Genomic DNA, 21,408 nt, shown 5'->3' on the forward strand with positions numbered 1-21,408 from the left:
CTAGCCTCCCTCCAGCTCCATCCGAAAAAGGTACGTGCATGATCTGTTTCTTCCCGTCTGTGTGACTGTGTGCATAGAATGTCTGTTCATACTTACAGTGTGGTGGAAAGAATCAAGGGATTGGGATTAGCTTATAATCAACGCAAATATAAAACTCTACAAACTTTGTAATTTCACATATTTGACGTCATCCCGTAACATAACGAAATATTTTTATATAGTAGCGTATGTGGGTCCACGCAAGTATAAAACTCTACAAACTTTGTAATTTCACAAATTTGGCATCATCCCGTAACATAACGAAATATTTTTCACATAATAGTGTATGTGGGTCCCACATATATGTGAGAGATTGTGTTTGATATTGTGTTTGTATATCATTGCTGATCTCAGTGAGTCCATGCCGAGTCCAATTATTGCGATTGACCCACACATCAATACATTACAACCTTTTTATGGACACTGACAATCTGTGCACCGACTGTTGAGTAGAGTCCATTTCCGGTCTCGTACAAATGATTCAAGACATTCAATAATTTTAAAAAAAAACCAATCTTCTGATTTTTCATTCAGATTATAGAATCACGGTTTAATAATTTAAAAGAAAAAATGAGTGAACCCATGAAAAATTAACCAGCTCGATCCGATATATACAAGTGCTCGATTTAATTTTTTATTTTTTATTCAAATTATAGAATCACGGCTTAAATCATCTATAGAGAATCCGAAGCAGACACTGCATAACGGTCAGTTCACTTGGTGGGGTGCCTTGAGGATTTCCGAGCACCCTACAAGGATGTTGCCCTGCGTTTTGATCTACTCATTAGCACATTAATAAACCCTCATAAAAATAATTATGGCTATACCTCCAATCAAAAAATCAACTTCACTATTAATCCATGGGCATTTTACCTCTGGGTCTATAAAATAGAAAGTAATTCTCACCAAAAGTTTTCTCTAATTAACGAAACATTAAAATTCTATGAAAGTGTTTAAAACCTTAAATACTGTAAGTGCCTAACCTCTAAGGTACTCTATGAAAGTGCCTAAACCCCAGAGTATCCTATAAAAATGTTTAAACCCCTAGGGTGCTCTATGAAAGTGCCTAAATCGCTAAAACCCTATAATAGGAAAGTGCACTATAAAACCCCTATGAAAATGTCTAAACCTTAACCTTAGAGTATCCTAAAACCTAAAATCTTAAGGTACCCTAAAATCCTAGGGTACCCAAAAACCCTAAAATCCTTAGGTACCATAAGATTTTACGGTACCTAAAGATACTAGGGTACCATAAAACCCTAGCATACTCTAAAACCCTAGGGTGACACTTCCATTAATGATAAGTGTATTTTTGTAAAAATGAACTTAGTGGTAATTAAGTATTTCATCTATCCTTACCATAAAAATGAACTTTGTTATGGTCATTTTTTTGTACTTGGAGGTAAAAATCTCATCCATCTTCGTTACGAGCACAGTTCGTCATCACTACTAATATTCTTCGATGTATAAAAAATTTGCAAACGAGGCTTGAGTCCCTCTTACAGACTTCTCTACTTCGTTCTGTACGAAGTATTTGGTTGCTCTCGATAATGGAAATGAAATATGCAGAAAGTTAAAGTCGTAAATCTACATTTATGTTTTGTGAAAATGAAATAGTATTTTTGGTGTATTTAGGATCGGAACTCATATTTATTTTTTCAAATTATTCTTGTCGCGACAAAGACAAAATATTAATCTCAAAATATTTTACAATATTAATCGAGAACATCGACTGTTATTTTTTTAAACAAAAAAATAATTTAGTTCAAACTCTCTATTATCTGTCAATAAATAACTTTATTTGTATTATCCTCATGATATATAAAATTTTCTTCTGTTGATAAAAAAAACAACTTTGTTGGAGTAGTATATTAGAGTGGGTCAATAATGATGTATCGCTGTCCAGCACCATAGAAAAAGTTCTTAATCATGACAAGACAGTCACACCGTTTTTCTATTTTATTACCCTCCACTTTTAACGAGAAATTGACCAATTCATGACAAAAAGGAAAATAAAATTGGAATCTAAACCCTCTTTCGGCTCTTTCCGTCGATTCCCTTCCGATGAAAAAGTGGAAGAAAACGTTCTTATTTCCGGCCAGTGTAAGACAAAGATGTTTGCTTGTGAGAAATAGCTTTGGGGGAGGGGCGGCAGGGGTAGTCCGAGGTTGGCGCAAATTAGCTCGAGATATTATGCATTACTAAAAAAAATATTCTTTTATTATGCATAATATCTCTGACAAGATTATTACATGTCTTTTTTTTACGAACCATAAAATCCCATACATATAATATGAAATCAGTACATCCATATTCACTTAGCATACATTACAAGACCAAAAGTAAAATGAAAAGATATTGTTAAAAAAAATGAGAAAAGAAATATTGAATTCGATTATTGAAATCATACAATAAGGCTTCTATTTATACAAGAGGAGAGAGCCTAACTATGGAATAAATCATCCTAATTATAATCAAATTACAATCTCAAGATCACGATATTATTTTTTATAAGTATTTATTCTAACATCTCTTCAAACTCAAGTAGGTCTATCAACTGGAGTTTGACAAAAGCCAAGAGAAATTAAGAACATCCAAGCAAAGAGAAACCAAACCAGGAGCCGTCACGTCACGCCAAGCCAAGCCAAACTCAAATAGGTCTACCAACTTGAGTTTGAAAGAAAAGAAACGAAGAAGCCATGAATCGAACAGCTACGAGCGCTAGTTGTGAAGAGGCGCGCTGGTAATGAAAAGACATTCTGGTGGGTAAAAGCAACTGGAAAGCGTGGAGGAGATTGACAAAGTAACTAAGTGCCCGACAGACGACATCGAGACTTAGACCGCCAGCCAGAAGCGAATATCCACAAGGCCTAGATCTTATAACTCTGATACCATGTAAAATATGCAGAAAAGTTTTATTGAATTCGATTATTAAACCATACAATAAGGCCTCTATTTATTTATACAAGAGGAGAGAGTCTAACTATGGAATAAAATCATCCTAATTATAATCAAATCACAATCTCAAGATCACGATTTAATCGCGATGTTATTTTGTATATGCATTTATTCAAACAGATATCACAAGACCTAACACAACAATTGAGCCACAAGTCAAACTAAAGTTCCCTCGTGACACCACACAAACCACAATTAGTCGCCATAACAAAGTTTACCGTCATTATGACCTGCAATTAGACAAAATGAAAAACACAAGAGGTGAAAAATAATCAACCAGTAGCTCGACACTGTGGAGCACGAAATATGTGAGGGTCGTGACAATTATTCTCTATAACTTAGTCTTGTTTATGCTTAGCTCGAGTGTAAGTGTGAAGGGTCTTACCATTGTCACAATAGACCTTTTGGTGGACCATGTACATTTGTTTTTGCTTACCAGAATGTAAAATAGACAAATGTTCACTATCCTTCACCCTATGTCGCAAAAGATCCACAACTCTCTTAGGCTCCGTTCCGGAACGATAAATAAGTACTTATTTTTTAAGAAGGCAATTTCAAGCTTAAAAATCACGTGCTTACACAAATAATTTTCCTATCACTATGGATCTTGTTTGATAGATCTCATTGAGATCTTTAATACGGTGCAAAAAAATTTGAAAAATTATTTTTCATTTACATTATTTTTGAGTTTAAAAATGTGAAATAAGTACTTATTTTTTAAGAAGGTATTCTGGAACGGAGCCTTAGACCGCAAATTTCAAGATCCTAATACAATATCCACACGATCAGACATAGGAGTAACTGGAGTAGGAGACTCACTACTGGCCAAAATACATGGACATTTTAGTATAAGAAATGATACACACACAATCGCTGTGTGTGTTGTGTAACCAATTTTGACCGTTCAAATATGTTTGGACGCTCTAGATTTTAAAAAAACTATTCAAAGAAAAAGTTTAACTCTTTCAAGGAAAAGTTTGAACGAATCTTAACTATTTATTACAACAATGGACGGATAGAGATTGATTTTGTTTGATGTTTTACACAACCGTTATGTATGTAGCATCTTTGTTTTAGTATTGATTGTTGAGATGAACTATTCAGATTGCACGTTACAGAGGCACTACAGGATTGCTCACCACGGATCCCGATTTGCACTGCATGACGATCACACCTGCTCCCCTTTCATAAAGCAAGCTGTCAACCTCTCTTTCTCTCTCTCGCGTCGCAGATAGGCCCGGAGCCCACATTACGACTTTCACCTTGGCCTATCTCTTTCCCCTGTATCAAATTTTTACTGCTCTCTGTCGGTGGACTTTATCATCAGTAAAGTATACAATTTAGCGTGGGTAGTATTTGTTGAGGCTTTCATTTTCATGAGTCTCATGTGGGGTTTTCAGCTCTGGGTTTGTGTTAAATTCTGCTCTTTTATTCCTTCCCTCGGGAGTGAAGTTTTTTCTGTGAATTTAAGTCTTTAATTTACAGCTTTTCCCTTGACAGCGAAAATGGCGGGTAACCCATGAACACTGTTGAACCAGCATCTCCATTCCTTGCTATACCGAACCAGGTGCGTACTGAAACAGCTTGAACACTGAACCCAGCTTCTATTTCACAAATTGTTCTTGGACTCTTGCTTCAGGTGGCTCAAATTTTGTGTATCAACTTTATTTCGGCCTTTTAGATTGATTGTTTGCATAATGATTTTCAGTTTGCGGACATTTTACTCCTAGTAGCAACCCAGAACAATTTTAGTGTTTTCTTCCGGTTCCATGGTCAAGTGTTCGGCCAGCTTATGCGCACTTGACTATTCCCCTCCCCGTCCCCGTCTGGTTGAAGGCATGTCATCCACGCCAGGACTAGGGGATTCATAATAGATTTCCCTCTTGCGGAAGGCATGTCACCCATGTCGGGACTAGGGGATTCATAAGAGATTTCTCTCTTGCGGCCAGGTCCCAAGAGGTTGTCATGTTTCATACTCTGGTGTTTGGGTTTGCAGATTTAGTGTTCTATGATAGAATATTCAACTGATAAAGAGTCTTTTGTTTTTGCCAGACCATAAGATGTTAGTATGTTAGTATTTGTTGGATTACTACAAGGGCCAACCTCCGGTCCATAGGAGTCAAATCTTAGACCTCACGCTCCCAAGGAGAGCTACACAACCAATGGGCCATACCCCAAGGTCAACTGATAGAGAGTCAGATTATGTAAATTTTCCTCCAATTGAAGATCATTTTGATTTTTGAGCCATTAGTTAGTTATAGTGTTTTTCACCCTAATTAACTTTGGAACCAATCATGTTATTTTGCTTTTTCCTGATTATCTGTCTCTCGGCTGGATATCTGTCTTTTTTCAGAAGACCGTTGTGACAGAATACTGTGGAAGTCTTGTAAAAGTTATGTTGATCTTAGTTCTTTCTATAGAACCGTTATTTTACCTTCTTGAGTTTAATTTTTTTGTACTTGAAGTTCAATTTTCCTCTCCCTCTCAGCGAGGGGCTCACTGTCTTTGGAGTTGTATTTGTATTTGTGCTAGTTTGTTGAACTTAGCCTATGCTTGTGGAAGGTGATATTAGAGTTAGACTTTCTCTTGTAGTTGAATGGCTTTTTGAGCTTAGTAACATTTGGTTGATTCCATCTACGATTTTTTCCTTAGGCACCAAAATATTCATTTTCGGTAATTTATGTGCCTTCACTGTAGACTGCTGCTGAGAGGATATGATCTAGCAATTGGGATTCAAAACCCCGGTGAGATTTGTTCATTAAATTTATAAAGTTAATTCACAATTCTACCTGTTTTCCAACTGTTAGCTAGCAAATCTGGTTGTGTCAATTTGTGTGGTGCTATCGGGGGATGTTATATATGTTGGTAACAAAATTCCTATGTTCATGAGTTTTTATTATTTTGCGTGTGGATAAGCTGTTCCAATGTTCATCTGTGACCAGTCATAGAGGTTATCAACTCATTTTTGTAGCTTAGGGTTTATGTAATTGATACCCAATTTTAACAGATCCCGGTTCAATGTTTTGCTTTTTGGGTTAGGATATCACGTATGTTAAATATTTCATTTTCGCTTTCCTATAATTGGTAGGTCCATAAGGTCTGCTGGCAATATGTCACAAATCGCAGTGACATGGCTGAATAGGTAATAAGGCACCTTAGAAATTGTCTCCATTAGCCAAGAAGTTGAAGTATTTAGAACTCCAATGTCATGAATTGTCTCACCTTAACCGTTTCCTGTAGCAGTATTAACCAAACTGAAGTTCTGGCTCATGTTTGTCCTAGTTTTCTCTAGAACTTGAATCGGTAGGCAAGTCTCCCCGTTGTGAATGTTACGAAAACTACCTCCATTGACCTGTTTCTAAATTGAGATTTCTATTTTTGTATGCCCAATAGAGTGAAATCATGGACAACAGGACATGGCTTTGGAGGAAAAGATCATCAGAGAAGATTATTATTGCAACTACTACATCAAATTCCTCCTCAAAAGGAAATGAAGAAGAGGTAACGGAATTTTTCTTTATGTATGTAATAAAGTTGTAAACTGAAAAATTGCTCTATTTCTCACCACATTACAGAGGCCTAAATCTGATTTAGGACATTTATAGTGTTTCCTTCTACGTCTTACTCATTAAAATGTTATATGGATGAAATGCAGATGCTTCCAACTGAGAAAGAAGTCAATTTGGAAAGAGCACTGGGGAATTTAAATGAGAATTTAGCGTCCGTTCTCTGCGAGCTTAATGCTAAAGATGAGCTTTTGGCACAGCATGCAAAAATGGCGGAAGAAGCCAACACAGGTAATTTGCTGTTTTCCTTCTTGCTCTGAGCAATGCTTCTCATTGTCTTGCTTTATTTTAAAAAAGATATCATATGTTTTTGACAATCTTTTAAGGCTCTGTTTGGATCTTGAATTTATGTGTTGATTTCTGGACGAAAAGAAAAGGAAAGGGATTTGGTAAGCTTTTTTTTGGCTCCTCTATGCCCTTTGCCTTCTCTTTTCCCTCTACAAACCCCTCCACAAATCCAAGATCCCAATACTGCCTCAAATTGAGGGTGATTGATGTTTGATTGGTTTTATCTGTTTGTATTCTCCTAGACCGTGAGAAGACAGAGGCAGAGGCAGTGGCTCTAAAACAAGAACTTGACAAAGCTTTAGAACAGAAAACAGATTCAAATGAAAGGTTGACTCAGCTAAATGCTGCCTTGAAGGAATCCATGCAGCAATTGACTTCTGTACGAGAAGAACAGGACCAAAGGATACGGGACGCTGTTATGAAGACATCAAGAGAATTGGAGAAGGCGCAGAAAAAGTTAGAGGAGAAATTAACCGAAAAAAGTAAAAGGCTTTCAAACTTAACTGTTGAGAACACCCGTATGAGTAAGACTCTCCTAGTGAATCAGAAACTGATTGAAGATCTAAGTGAACACAAGTACCAAGCGGAAGCAGAGTTCAATGCACTAATGGCCAGACTAGACTCAGTGGAAAAAGAAAATGCTTTTCTAAAGTATGAGTTTCGCATGCTTGAGAAGGAGCTTGAGATGCGAAATGAGGAGAGTGACTTTAACCGTCAATCTGCTGATGTATCCCATAAGCAATACATGGACAGTTTAAAGAAGAACGCGAAGTTGGAAACTGAATGTCAGAGATTACGAATCCTTGTGAGGAAGCGATTTCCGGGTCCTGCTGCTTTGACAAAGATGAAGAGTGAGGTTGAAGTTGTGCAAAGGAATCAGCCAGATATGAGAAGGAGAAAGCCGAATCTTACAATGGGAAGCCTTGTTTCGAGGGACTCCAGTTCTAGTCTACAAAACCCTAATGACATACCAAATAAGATTAGTTTCTTGATCGACCACCTGTGTGATTTGGAAGAAGAAAACAAGACACTCAAAGAAGTTATAGCCAAGAAAGATGATGATCTTCATTTTTCAGAAATCGTCTGTAATCAAACGGCTTCCAAATTATCAAAGATTGAAGCACAGCTTGAAAAGCTGTCAAAAGGTCAGAAACCTATGGAGATCACCAATTCCGAGTCATGGGCTACTGCTTTAATTTCAGAACTTGAAAACTTCAGAGATCGGAGTCCCAAAACTCCACAAGAATGCAAAAGTTTTGGAGTTTCAGACATGAGTTTAATGGATGACTTTGCTGAAATGGAGAAACTAGCAATAGTCACTGTTGGAACTCCACTGGGGTCTTCTTGTGCTTCTTCCGATGCAAATAATGCTTTAGCGCTTTCGTTGGAGAATTCGGTTGGATATGATGTAGATTCTAGAGGTAAGGAACTAGTGCCAGTGGAACAAGGTCAATCCAATTACAATGAACGGGAAATCCAAACAAATGGTGTATCAAGTCAAGAAGGCTATGATTGGCTTCAGAATGTTCTGAACTTGATATTAGATCAAACCCGTTTATCAAAAAGAAGTTCCGATGATCTTCTTGAGGATATTAAAACGGCTTTGACTTATATGAAGCATTCTTGTGCTAGTGAAGAAAGTTCGAAGGTCCCCATCAGTGGCTATATCACTTGGAAATCTCCGACTGTATGCCCAATCGTGGGTTTACCCAATGGAGTTACTCAAGATGTTTCAAGTGTGAGAGAGGAAATCAGGCGTTTGAGTTCCAGTAAATCTCCAAGTGCAAGTGAGCTTGAAGGTAGGGTAGATGGCCCATTTTCAGAATCCAATGGCCAAAAAGTTAGATCTGAAATCAATTTGAGGAAAGAGTATGGACTAAAAGATGAGTTCAAGAATATGGAGTCTTTGCAGAAAGAGTACGAAGCAAGGCTAAGTTTAGAAAATGAGAAGAGAGAGGCCTTGATGAATCAACTTCAGGAATCAGAGCGAAATCTTAAAGACTTGAAGACAGAACTAATTTTTTTGAAAGAATCAAAAGGAATAATGGTGGATCAGCTCGAACACCAAAAGCTAATAAATGAGGAACTTGATACCCAACTGACTGTAGCGAAAGCTAAACTAAATGAGGTTGTTCAGAAGTTTTCGTCTCTTGAAGTAGAACTGGACGATAAAAGTCACTGTTGCGAAGAGCTGGAAACAACGTGCCTTGAGCTTCAACTCCAGCTGGAAAGGTACTTGCTGTTTCCTGAGAGATTTAGACAATAGTTTTGCTTGAATCATCAACAGGTGCCTAAATTATCGAAACCTGGGTTATTTACAGTGTTAACAACAACGAAGTTCCAAAAGACAGCGTGGACCAGGAGGAAAGGCTACTTCAAACTGTAAGTTCCTCTTTTATTATATGGAAAAAAAGCAATACTTTGTTGGGGTGTGAAGCCTGATTAATACTAGACTCAAGGCTTGTGATTTTGTGGGTTTTGCGGGTCCAACTCCCCGAGGAGTTGACCCCCCTACTCGAAGGGTCTATGCTTTTTATGCAAAGTTTTGTAGGAGTACCAGGGTCTAGGAGTATTAGGTAATTATGTTGTATATAAGCTATATCTATGGGAGCTAACCTAGCTACCTAAGAACATCTATCAGCCGTTTGTATCCATGTTTAACACATGTCAGATACGGACACGACACGACATGCTCTGGACACGTTCAAATACGTGTCCCATATCTATGTTATATACTTTCAATTCCGTCACGCTAGGGACACCTCTGGAAACACATTAGTAGATGACAATAGAGCTTTTAAAGTTGGGCCAGAGTCAAAACTGTCATTATGAAGCTTAGTTCATGAATACTTATTTAGTGATTGTTGAATTATGTGTCCGTGACCTAGCGTTTGAAACTTGTGCTAGACAAAGTTGGGGTAGGCCTTTGTGTATTGGACCACGTGCAAATATACACACAGATAATGTGCTCTTCATGTTCACTCCAGCCTACATTGCAGGCCCGAATGTGATATTATGAGACTGAATGGGCATTAAATGCTGCCGTGCATGTACTTGCCCAACCGTACAGTATTCTGTTCAATTCCCTTTACGTCTAGACAGAACTCAGACAAAACGAAAAGCTAGAAGAAAGATGACGCTTCCGCAGCTTCCTCTTGCATCTTCTCCAATAGGGTTATAGCCCGATTGGTATTCTATCCGTAGGCGGGGAAATGGAATTCTTTCTTTATTTATTGAGAAAGTTGACATCTTTGGGCTGGAATATGTTTTAAGATCCAACATATGTTTGATCTCAATCCATTGCGAATAAAATGGCGTAATGTAAAGTCACACTTGTATTCTTCTTGATACCCTTGGAAATTCTATGCACCAAATGTATGCACTCCAGAGTGTTGAAGAGCTCCTTTATAATATCTGCATTACGTAATATCTCATCTCTGTTACTACCCTACACGATAGTCAACAAGTGAAAATCTACCAAGGACCACTTATCTAAAAAGAAATTGTTTTGTCTAATTTGCAGGGGTGGGAGATCACAACTGCTTCGGCAAAGTTAGCAGAGTGCCAAGAAACAATTTTAAGTCTGGGGAAACAGTTAAAGGCTCTCTCTTTGCCAAGGGATTCTACCAACACTACTGCTGCAGCTGCCATCAACAAGACGTTGAGCCAGCGTCCATCCCTCCGTGATCAAATGCTAGCCGAGGACGGTGCTAAAGCAAAGGATCCAAATTACCCGGAGACACAAGAAATTCTGAGCCCCATAGAAGCAAAGAAACCATCCCCTTTGCCCTCTGACAATGCCTTATTTCTGGCAATTGTTCCGAGTAAGAAAAAGGGAGGAGGGATGGGTTTCCTGAGGAAACTTCTACTCAGACGGAAGAGAGGGAATAGTAAAAAGACATCTCGATCCTTTACCGTGTAACAAATGCACAGTGGAAACAATAAAACAAAACCAGCAGCATGCAAGACTTGTTTGTCCATGTTTTTAGTTTTTTCACTCACGCTGCCTTTGGATGGAAACAAGTAGCGTAAGTTTCTTCAGGTTATTATGTGTGTGTGTGTGTGTGTGTGAGAGAGAGAGAGAGAGAGAGAGAGAGATGTATGCTGGTGATGCCGTGTATATACCTCCATGCCATGCTACTGATGTATAAATATGTATGTGTCGAGCACTTTGACGCCGATTATATACCTCCATGCCATGCTACTGATCTACATATGCGTCAAGAACTTGATTATCTGCACAGCGTTGTGCTGGTGCCATGTTTCTTATGTATACGTATGTATGCGTCGACCACTTGATTATCTATGTAGGTAGGGTGTTTGCTTGTGATGCTGATGTATATACCTATATCAGGCCTTGCCTTGCCATAGATGTGATTGGATTTAATTTCATTCTCTCATAGCATTAATGTGCATATATACGTGCATTGATTTCAAGTACTCGCAAGCCTAATTACTTGTCAAAATGTGCGTTGCACTAGGAGCTGTTCCTCTTAGAATTGCTTCCTCAGGCACATCAGAATCATAAAACCATATGGAAAAGAAACAGCGATGAAGAACAGTAAATGCACTTCTATACTTGAATTATATAACCTATAATTTGTTTTTACACAGATGCGGTACGACTTGTTGCATTCTATGATGCAGGTTTACATAAGAATCAGGGTGATCTTTTCCCCCCTCGTGTTACATGAATGTGAATCTTGATACAACATCATATTCGTAAAGGTGCTATTCTACATTTTCCTCATTCTTGAGTTGCAGCCTCCTTCATTTGGTGAAGTGCATTTTCAAAACACTTTGCTAGAACTTGTGGGTCTGGTACGATATCTTTTGCCACTAATATTTGCATATCAGCTCTTCCAGCATAGCTCAACATGTGCATTGTGATCGCCTGCACCATACACCACCAACAACAAAAACATCTAAATACCCATGTTTATTCACCATATCCTGCCATTGCATGGTTGCAAAATGTAGAGTTGACAGGTTTCAGCTAACAAATGGAGGGTTACTGGCTTCAGAATGATTGGATGGAAAATCAGAGTGAGTTTAAGAAGTTTTACATGGGGCAGGCTAGTGTTAGTCACCCTCAAATACTTTACTGGATTGCCGACAATTGCAATCTCCTCTTTTGGGCCAATCACATTTGAGATAGTAAAGGTTGTGTTGCAAACAATCCTGTAGTTAAGCCAGCTTGCAACCTATATGAAACCAACAAAAAAGCATCAGTCAATGAATCTCTCTCTCTCTCTCTCTCTCTCTGTATGTGTGTGTGGAAATGCACCTTTGGTCCAAAACAGGACATGGCAAGATAACCAACGTTGTAAGAGAAGTGAGCCTCTAGAGACTGTTTCTTCAGGTCAATCATTTGTTTGGCTCTCTTCACATACTGGAGAGGATCAGCTCCACCATGATGATAATAAACAGGTAAGAGAAGCATACCAAATTTGTTACCCCACCGAATTCCTGAATTGCCCTTCATCATATCCGAAAGTTCCTGATCATAGCCGTTCATTTTCAGTTCAAGTTTGAAATATTGAATCCCCGTTATGTTTTCATGTTTTCTTTCAAGAAAGAAAAAGCTTCAAAAGAAATTAGGAAAGACAAATGGATGGACCTGTAATCCTGGTTGTTTCCTCAAGTTAACCATGGATAGGCCCGTAATTTGAACGCCATCTCTAAGAGCTAGACAAGATAAACAAACTCAAGTTTCTTAAGATGTGATAATTGAACTAATTTAGTATTTCTTGTTTTTTGGGTTGAAAATGGTTGTGGAGATCTACTAAAATTTACCTTTTGGGGATCGCGAATCCAAATATCTTGATAGACCGCATGAAATTACGCCGAAAAGCACATCGTTAATAGTCTGCATTTGTACAAGAATAGAATTACTGAAAAGATAAATGAGAAATACTTTAAAATTTTGTAGTTCAAAAATATTTCACGAGCAATCTCGGGACGCAATATAATTTTTAAAGCACACTAAAAATACATAGTGAAGTCTATTTAGAGCATAATTTTTTTGTTTTGTTTTGGCAAAAGACTATATATCCAAGAATCTTAGACAAAAATTACGTGGTTGTTGGGCCAATGCCATCCACGCATTATAAGTTATACTAACTATCTCCCGAAGAATAGGGAAATCTTCTAATTCAACTGTTAATCTTTCTTTAAAACAACATTTGGTAGTTGAACTTACCGCGTCAGCTACGGCTTCTTTCACCATCTTCATATCGTCCAACCGAAACTTCGCCGTAGCAAGCTTTCTCGGCCACAGCTCCACCCCAGCACCACCGCTCACGGTGGTCTTCCGGTCTTTAACCCACAAAGACCTCAACACGAACTCTACAATAAAAACCAGCCCCATCAACATTCCCACCACCACCTTCCACAACTTTCTCCTCTGATTTATCCGGTTCGAAGACGAATTAGAAGAAGTACCCACAAAACTGATAGTCGGCCTCTGGTCCGGTTCATCTGCCTTTCGACAACACTCCAGAAGCATTGACATCAGCGAAATTCCATCCCCCAACGCGTGGTGGATCCGGAAAACAATGCAATTGTGAGCCCTCAATATGTGTATCTGTTGGAAATTAAGTTTTAAGTTTCAAACGGAGTATAGTGTTATTTGAAGAGAAATAATATATATTTTTTGAAATAGTTATCACGCTATTGTTTCGAAAATAAATTCTTGCCGACGATAACGAAACAAAAAAATTAGGGTGAATTGCCAATACCTATTACCGGTGAAAAAAAATAGATTAATAATTAGAGAAAACATTTATCAGGGATCGTGCGCTGAGAGAGGAATTGGATCCGGAGACCTAAACCAATCACAGATAGTAAATTGCATCTATAGAATATGTGGCCTACCTTTGACCGGATCTGAAAAAGTGAAAATGGATTAGTTGATGTGCGAGTAAGTTAGCCCGAACACCCAAAAATGCTACGCGCACAACTGTTGTGCTCCTAATTCTGACCGTCCAGATGTGTTTAGACGGTCTAGATTTAAAAAAAACTCTTCCAAGGAAAAGTGTAACTTTTTCGGGGAAGAGTTTGAGCGAATCCTGACCATTTATTACAGTATGGACGGATAGAGATTGGTTGTGTGTTGTACTTTTGACAAGAACACCCCAGTTGAACAAAAAAGAAAAAACCAAAGCAAACACAGTTAGTAAATTGTATCTATAGAACATGTGGTCTGCCTTAACCGGACCCAGGAATGGATTATGGATTAGTTGATGTGCGAGCAAGCTAGCCTGAACATCTCAGTTGAACAAAAAAGAAAAAAAAGAAATCAAATAGATAAATAAGAGCTAATATCATTCTAATTGCCACCACTAAAGATTTTACCATTTTTGGCTCATTTTCAAATAGAAAAAATAAACTACTGGAACTGCTACTGACTTTTATGTAAGTGCTTCAAATTTCATATCAACTGTTTGAGAAGTTTATTAGTGCCGGGTGGGCACGGGCCGCATGGTGCAGAGCACCATCTCGGCCGTCCAGAGGTGTTTTGAACGGTCCAAATCTATTTGGGTAATTTTTTAGTGTAAAATTATCAAAACACCCCCTTAAGCCCACGTGGCCCGTGCCCACCCGGCATTGAAAAATTTCTCCGAATGTTTACGGAGAATAAAAAGGCATAATTAAAGGTCAGAAAAAGTTAATATTTGTAAGGAAAAAACTATGTTTAACAAAAAAAGTTGCCATATTTTCACAGTAGATTAAAAATGATAAAATAAATTGACCCTTAACATGACTTCTCTCGGATCGAATCTACTGTTTGTATATTATAAGTAACAACTAGGGACCGGTGCACACGCATCGTAACAACTAGTGGTCAGAGCACACACATATCGAATAATTTTGTATGTTTTGTCAAAATTCAATCAAACAAACAATAAGGGGGGAGTATTTTTGACAAAAATTTTCAAGTGCAAATTAAATTTTGCTTGTTTTGTGAAAAGTAGGAAGCTTTGCACATGCATGGTGTGCCCCGCCTCTTGTAAAGGGATTTAAGACACGAACGAAACAACAAAATTACGAACAAGACCTCCCACAGCGGCTTGTCGGGGCTGAGCGGCGACGAGACGGCAAGATCGGCGACGTAGTCGTTCACCGCCTCTTCGTCGCCGGCGCCGGCGACGGGGTCTTCGAAGACGATGACGTGGCGGTCAACGTCAATTTGGGTCTTGCGCCAGTGTTCTCGACCGCGAGAGTTTCGGACCATGAGGCTGGAGAATCGGGGGTGTTGTATCATGACGGATTTTGTGATCTCGGATCTGACGGCCGCCACGTCGATTGGGTTCTTGCAACCGATGATGCAGTGGATTATTTGGTTCATTTCGGGCCTGAGGAACAGCCTGCCCGCCGGCGTCAGCGGCTCGTCTCTCTCTTCTTCCGAGTTGCCCATACAGTGAGAGAGAGAGAGAGAGAGAGAGAGAGAGAGAGAGAGAGATACTGTAGAAAGAGAAGAGGTTGAATAGTCGAAGAACGATTTCCCTATCCGGGGCCTCTGAGATTGAAAGGCTTGAACAGTCTTAAAAGTCAGCTTTCCCAAAAACTTGAAAGTGATAAAAAAGAATTGAAATTTTTAAATATTCGTCTTCAAATCTTATCTAGGTAAGTATTCATCTTAATTACTCCCTCCGTCCCAAAATATTTGGTATTTTTCAATATTCGCGCCGTTCTTTAAACTCTTATATCTCCCAATTTATGATATTTTTTATAATTTTGAAAATTTTGTATTATAGATCTAATCGAGAACTATCAAACAAGATCCATATTGCATATTGTTGGAGATTCACATTGGAAGATACAAACGATTGAAAACTGACACAGATATCGAAAAAGTCCAAATAATATGGGACGGAGGGAGTATTTTAAATAGTAGTATATTTTCATCTTTTTAGATGGTGAATTACTTATTTTATCCTTATTTAGTAATACATATAAATATATAAAAATATTGTTACCTAATTAGGTGACATATAATTAGGATTTATGTAACAAAAATGATACTCACACAACAATCTAAATATAACACAAAACATAATCTTTCACATACATGTGGGCTTCACATATACTACTATGTGTGGGCCCTACATGTATGTAAGAGATTGTGTCAATTATTGTGTTTGGATCGTTGTGTGAGTAACATTGTCGTTTATGTAATTATAGTTTCCTAATTAAGTGAAATTTGATTGATGATTTGAAAAGGGAGGGGGAAAATTCAAATCTTTGTTATCTTTTTTTCAAAACTAACTGAAATCCTTTCAATTTTTCTGTGATGCTCTCAAGTGGTATGAAAGCATCATACTCCCCATGAATTACAACCCTTTGGATTGAAAATGGATAAATCACAGTCCTTGGATTGAAACCAAAAACTAAAAATATGGTGGTTTTGTTAAAAATAAGGTGGTTTTGATAAAAAAACGGAAGATTACTTACCACAGAATAGACAACTTAGAGCATCCGCAATGAGAATAATCAAAATCGATAATCAAAATGTGACACGTCAGCATTTGATTATCCATTTAGTTCATAATCAAACCTAACAAACTTGATCTTCACATTGGTTATTTTTGTATCCCTATAAAAAACCCCCTACAATACGCAATGCATCTATGTCCAATTGCAAACGAGTTCTAATCACGCACCCGACCACACCAAATTATTCGTCTCGATGAGACGATTCTAATGTGAGGTGTTTTTTAATTTTTTAGTTTTGAATTTGGTTATTGGGTTTGGTTATTAAGTTTTGGTTATTGGTAAAAGTTGTTAAGTTTGGTTATTCAAAAGTCAAAATTTGATGAGTTGCTAAGAGGTTGCTAAGTTTGGTTATTACAATGTGAATACTTTTTTTAGCAAACATTGCTAACTTTAGCAACCTTTTAGTTTTGATTATTACATTGTGGATGCTCTTATACCATTCACTTAGGCAACACTTACCATAGTATAAGGTACTTATCACACAAACAGGCAACACTTACTACAACTGGTTGGTCAGGTAACAAGTTGCTATTAAGAAAAAAAAACAGTATCCGATTTTTTAGTGGGAAAATTTGTAGGTTTTAGGGATTTATATATTAGAAGAATTGTTTAAAAAATTGTGTTCATTTATAAATCTAGTTTAAATTTTTAAATGTATTTAATTAATTAATTTTCAAATAATCATTTATTATAGATATATTTAAGTAATTTAGTTTTAAATATTATAGAAAAAAACAAGATATTTATTAATTATAGTGATCAATATGATATAATTTGCAAATCTAACAACTAATAGTGTTGATACTAATATATTTGGCAGCGATCAATCAACGAGGATTGATTCATTTGTAATTAATTGATTGATTATATGTTCAGCCAATTGATCAGACGATTTGAATCGATTAAGATCATATTTGACAGATGTGGTAGTTAACAATAATGTTAATTGATATTGATTAGTGAAGATCATACAATTGACTAAAGTAGGTTGACTAAATTGTTAATTGCTAACCACGTACTTATCTATTTAAATCCTTCAAATTACACAATTAGTAAATTTCAAAAATGGTAATTTGATGGTTAACATTGATCACTTGACAAATGGCAAATGAAGGGAGTAACAGTCTTTTATGGTTAACATTGATCACTTGGCCAATGTATGAGTAACCACTAATGAACCAGTAAATTGAAATATCTTATTTATTTGATCCATTGTAAAAAGTGATTTTATTAATATAAATGCTTTTATTTAATTTGTCATAAAAGCAATACAAGTAAATTCAAATAAAATTTAATGGGGTATGTACTATGACATTAATGATGATATATGAATGTATACTTACCCGTCATTAATATTATACTTACTAAAGAATAAGGCTTACTTACAAAAACATAAGGCTAAAGATACTACAAAAGTTGAATTTTTACGATAGATTAATATTCGTTGATAACACTTACCGCGGGGTTGACAATACTTACCATAAAATAATGGCAAAATGACTATATGCTTAAACCAGTCTTACCATACCACCAATTATAACATTAACGGTACTACGTTTCTCTGTACCTACCTTAAACCCTACAAACTTATTCACTCTAACTCCTCTAGCTCACATTTATCTCTCATTTGGTCCAAAAAAATGAAAATTTAAGAAGAAACTTCATAAAAAGTTGAACAAGCTTACCAAGTAAGTTTTTTTCAAGAACAAACTGAATTTAGTTGTGATTATTACCTAATACCCACTTACCGAAAGACCATAAGTTGAAGAATCTCGAATAAGTGCTTCACAATAATTTAATGAAGCTTCCCAAGTTTTTACGTTTTTTTATGGTTATACTTACCATAGCTTATGGCTATACATACCACTTTTTATGGTAATTTTATTATGGATGAAAACCGTATTTAGGAAGTATCTGGAGCAAAAGTTCTCTGTATTTGTGGTAAGTATGGTTATGAAAATGGTAGGTCTTCTCCGTAGGTAATATAGTTTTGTTTGCCATATCGTAGGAGCATAAGAACCAAATGACCGAAATTAGAAGTTGATAATTGGAAAAACATCAATGAGTAATTCAAGTTCATGCCATACCCACTCAAATTGTCGGGACAGTATTTTTTTTTTCCAGTTTTTAGTTAGCACATCCTGAATTTGTGATAAGTGTGGTCATGAAAATGGTAGATACTACCAATTCATGCCATGGCCACTAAAATCGTACGTACAATCATTTCCTTTTTTGTGGTAATAGTTAGTTAGCACAGCCTGTAGTTATGATAAGTATGATTTTTGAAATGATATTTACTACCCGTTCATGACACACACCCCAACAAGCTCACAAACATACCCAACAAGGTCACCATTGATCAAACAAGAGCCACCAAGGCACATAACATTCATCAACATTTAATCAAACGAAAAGAGCTAGCCACCAAGGCATGACATTCATCAACAATGGCAAATAAAAGGCCCCATAGCATGTCAAGTTTAATGATTTACATAAGCCATAATAAAAAAAAGACGGCATTTGCAATTTACTCTCCATGAACCGTACAACAAAAATAGCTACAATGTCATCAAATTTTCCTCCGAGTGTTAGAAATATTTCTGTTGAGCCTTTCGGATATCATTCCTGTGCGTGTTCTCATCAGAAAGGATCAAGTCCAAAACCAAGCCAATCCTACCTTATTCAGATTTGAATTTTAACTACATTTAACAAATATCTTTGATTGATCGGTTAATTCTTGTATCCCTTTGTCTCTCTCTATCAGTTTATTTTGACCAATCTCCCTTCCTTGATCTACGCCTCTCCATCTCTCTTGCCAACTCCATCCTCGATAACAACTTTGAGCTATTATGGAAAACATAGCTGCATATAAGATGTTTGTCCATCCAGAATCATTGCCATTAATTGAGAGACTACCATAACAAACTGTAGTTTCCCAGAGTCGTGGTACTTACATTTAAGCCCTCACATACTTCTGTCCATTAGTCGTTTGGAAGCTTTTCTATGCACGAGATCATGCAGGTTGAGCCTATTGATCTTAGCAGCAAGAATGAAATCATTTTTCTGTAAGTCCACCTGCACAACAAGTCAAAACATATACATTTATGCATTCTCGTTCACACAATTTTGACCAACTAAAACAATGAGTCTACCACGAAGGCAACTAGAAGAACAATGATCCCAAAGATAGTTTAGTTCTGGAAAAATATAGTATAAATATGTTAACAAATTTCTAGATGGATTATTTCATGTTATTCATTTTTTTTCAACTTCTCATTTTTAATTACTCTTTTTATATCCAATTTGTGAGACCATCTCTACTGGTGTAACATTTTATTCTATTTTAGCACAACGAAAGAGCACTTCATATCAATTTGTGGTGTCCAACTCCAACTCCACCTTTCTTATTCTATTTTAAAAGCATAATAATAGAACATAACATGCTATTTTCTGTGTCAAATAGAGAATATGAAATAGCACAATACTACCTCAGCACGAGATACAACACTCTACTGGAGTGAGTGTTTTCTGCTGCACTATGCTATTTTACCATTGCTAAACGTAAGGACTACGGCGATGGAGATGACCAAACTAGTCAAGTTGTGACGGTCCACCTCACTAGCATACCAAATCCTTCAAGGTGTTCAGAGCTTGCAACCTCTGATCATTCATTTTAAATTCCACACATGTGCACTTGTTATAATCTAAACCAAATTGATGTCAGGATTGTCCTCTATCTCTTCATAGTTCATACCGACATGCCTAATCGGTCGCTATATCTATGGGTAGAGGTGGGATTTTAGACACAACCCGTAAGTTTGTATACATACGTGCATCAATTTGTCCAAGAAAGTATAGAATGCAAATAACTTTGTTTTCAGTGGTATAACCATATAACCCCACAATGCATTTGGGGCCGTTCGAGTAAATCTCTTAAGATTCCATGAAACACCACTGACTTCTAATAGTTGCCGAGTTGATAATAGTCATTTCAATATTTGATCAACTAACATAATCAATTTTGTACCCAAGTGCAAACACAAAAACACAAGCAGCTAAATCATTTTGACACCAATCCGAGACATTCTGAACCAGAAAACATAATGAAATATATAGTATATATTTTCCCATCCATTTGCCTGGCTCACGAAATTAGCTAGAAACAATGACTAAAAGCAAAAATTTGAAATACTAACAAGCAGTGATTCCATCACTTCAATCTCGGACATATTTTCATAGCACCGCTTACAAATCAAACCCACAAACCTGTTTCTTCAACAACAAAATAGCACTAAAGCAACACAAATCCAGTTCACAGTAACACATACCAAACAAACCTACGTGAAATTTAAGCAGACAAAGAGAACCCACAAACCTAGTTTACAGTGGCTTCGATACGCGTGGCGGTGCAGGGGTGTTTGTGTTTTGTAATGGTGGCTGTGTGTTCGAGAGAGTGAAAGAGAGAAATACCTCGCAAAGTTGGAGAAGAGGGCATTTCGTTGTGACTAACTGTTAGGGACGAGAGAGGACTTTTTGTCGTTGCTTTGGGGCTGTGGAGGTGGGAGAGCTGTGGAGGTTTCGTCAATTGTGCAAGAGGAGAGAGGGATGAGATGCATTATCCGGCTCTAATTTCGTCGTCTGTGTTAGGGAGTTATTGAGGTGGAGAGGTTGTGGAGGTGGAGGGAAGGAGAGAGGCGAGAGAGGGGCGGGAGGGAGGAGGGGCCAAAATAATTTAGGGCTTCCAAAAATTTTCACTTCCAGTAACAACCGGTAATTGCAGGTAACAAAGAGAGAGGGAAAGAAAGAAGGGTTTTCTGGCAATGGTTGGGATTAAACTGATTTGTTCCAATGGTTCAGATAGAACAGACAGAATGGGAGTATGATGCTCCCAAAACCACTTGGGAGCATCATAGCCGGACCCAAATCCTTTATATTATCATGATCGGCCAAACAAACCATGATTGATCAAATAGTGAAATAACAATGATCAGCCAATCATGATTGAGTCATTTATATTATTCATGGAAATTTTGAATTTCATGATTAATGTTATAAATAA

General features: G+C 37.2%; 2 protein-coding genes across 7 annotated transcripts; one reads left to right on the forward strand and one right to left on the reverse strand.

The window, feature by feature from the left end:
- The first annotated feature begins 4,324 nt into the window (after positions 1–4,324).
- Positions 4,325–11,063, forward strand: LOC131308227 (filament-like plant protein 7). 6 transcript variants are annotated; one of them, XM_058335092.1, is made up of 8 exons: positions 4,325–4,389; positions 4,483–4,564; positions 5,695–5,741; positions 6,391–6,498; positions 6,653–6,794; positions 7,094–9,083; positions 9,173–9,233; positions 10,375–11,063. In XM_058335092.1, exons 4-8 carry the CDS (start codon positions 6,400–6,402, stop codon positions 10,771–10,773), a joined length of 2,691 nt encoding a protein of 896 aa, XP_058191075.1. In that variant the 5' UTR covers positions 4,325–4,389; positions 4,483–4,564; positions 5,695–5,741; positions 6,391–6,399; the 3' UTR covers positions 10,774–11,063. The 6 variants fall into 6 exon arrangements, with proteins under 6 accessions (XP_058191075.1, XP_058191073.1, XP_058191074.1 ...); XM_058335091.1 differs by lacking the exon at positions 4,325–4,389 and having other exon boundaries at positions 4,423–4,564; XM_058335093.1 differs by lacking the exon at positions 4,325–4,389 and having other exon boundaries at positions 4,465–4,564; positions 5,650–5,741.
- Positions 11,064–11,403: 340 nt separating this feature from the next.
- Positions 11,404–15,442, reverse strand: LOC131308232 (wax ester synthase/diacylglycerol acyltransferase 5-like). Its single transcript, XM_058335101.1, has 7 exons — positions 14,911–15,442; positions 13,054–13,437; positions 12,648–12,720; positions 12,472–12,539; positions 12,139–12,351; positions 11,918–12,055; positions 11,404–11,745 (listed from the first exon to the last, which is right to left on the reverse strand). Exons 1-7 carry the CDS (start codon positions 15,268–15,270, stop codon positions 11,599–11,601), a joined length of 1,383 nt encoding a protein of 460 aa, XP_058191084.1. The 5' UTR covers positions 15,271–15,442; the 3' UTR covers positions 11,404–11,598.
- Between the last annotated feature and the right edge of the window lie 5,966 nt (positions 15,443–21,408).

This window comes from Rhododendron vialii, chromosome 11a, assembly GCF_030253575.1.
Source record: "Rhododendron vialii isolate Sample 1 chromosome 11a, ASM3025357v1".
Lineage (NCBI taxonomy): Eukaryota > Viridiplantae > Streptophyta > Magnoliopsida > Ericales > Ericaceae > Rhododendron > Rhododendron vialii.

Excerpts from the sequence above, each read along its gene's own strand:
- LOC131308227 (XM_058335090.1), top strand. The coding sequence starts at position 4,517 with ATGAACACTGTTGAACCAGCATCTCCATTCCTTGCTATACCGAACCAG. Across the intron at positions 6,795-7,093 it reads GGCGGAAGAAGCCAACACAG|ACCGTGAGAAGACAGAGGCA; the intron begins GTAATTTGCTGT and ends GTATTCTCCTAG. Across the intron at positions 9,234-10,374 it reads AGGAAAGGCTACTTCAAACT|GGGTGGGAGATCACAACTGC; the intron begins GTAAGTTCCTCT and ends TCTAATTTGCAG.
- LOC131308232 (XM_058335101.1), bottom strand. The coding sequence starts at position 15,270 with ATGGGCAACTCGGAAGAAGAGAGAGACGAGCCGCTGACGCCGGCGGGC. Across the intron at positions 12,352-12,471 it reads GGAAACAACCAGGATTACAG|GAACTTTCGGATATGATGAA; the intron begins GTCCATCCATTT and ends GGCTATGATCAG. Across the intron at positions 11,746-11,917 it reads CTAACACTAGCCTGCCCCAT|GCGATCACAATGCACATGTT; the intron begins GTAAAACTTCTT and ends TGTATGGTGCAG.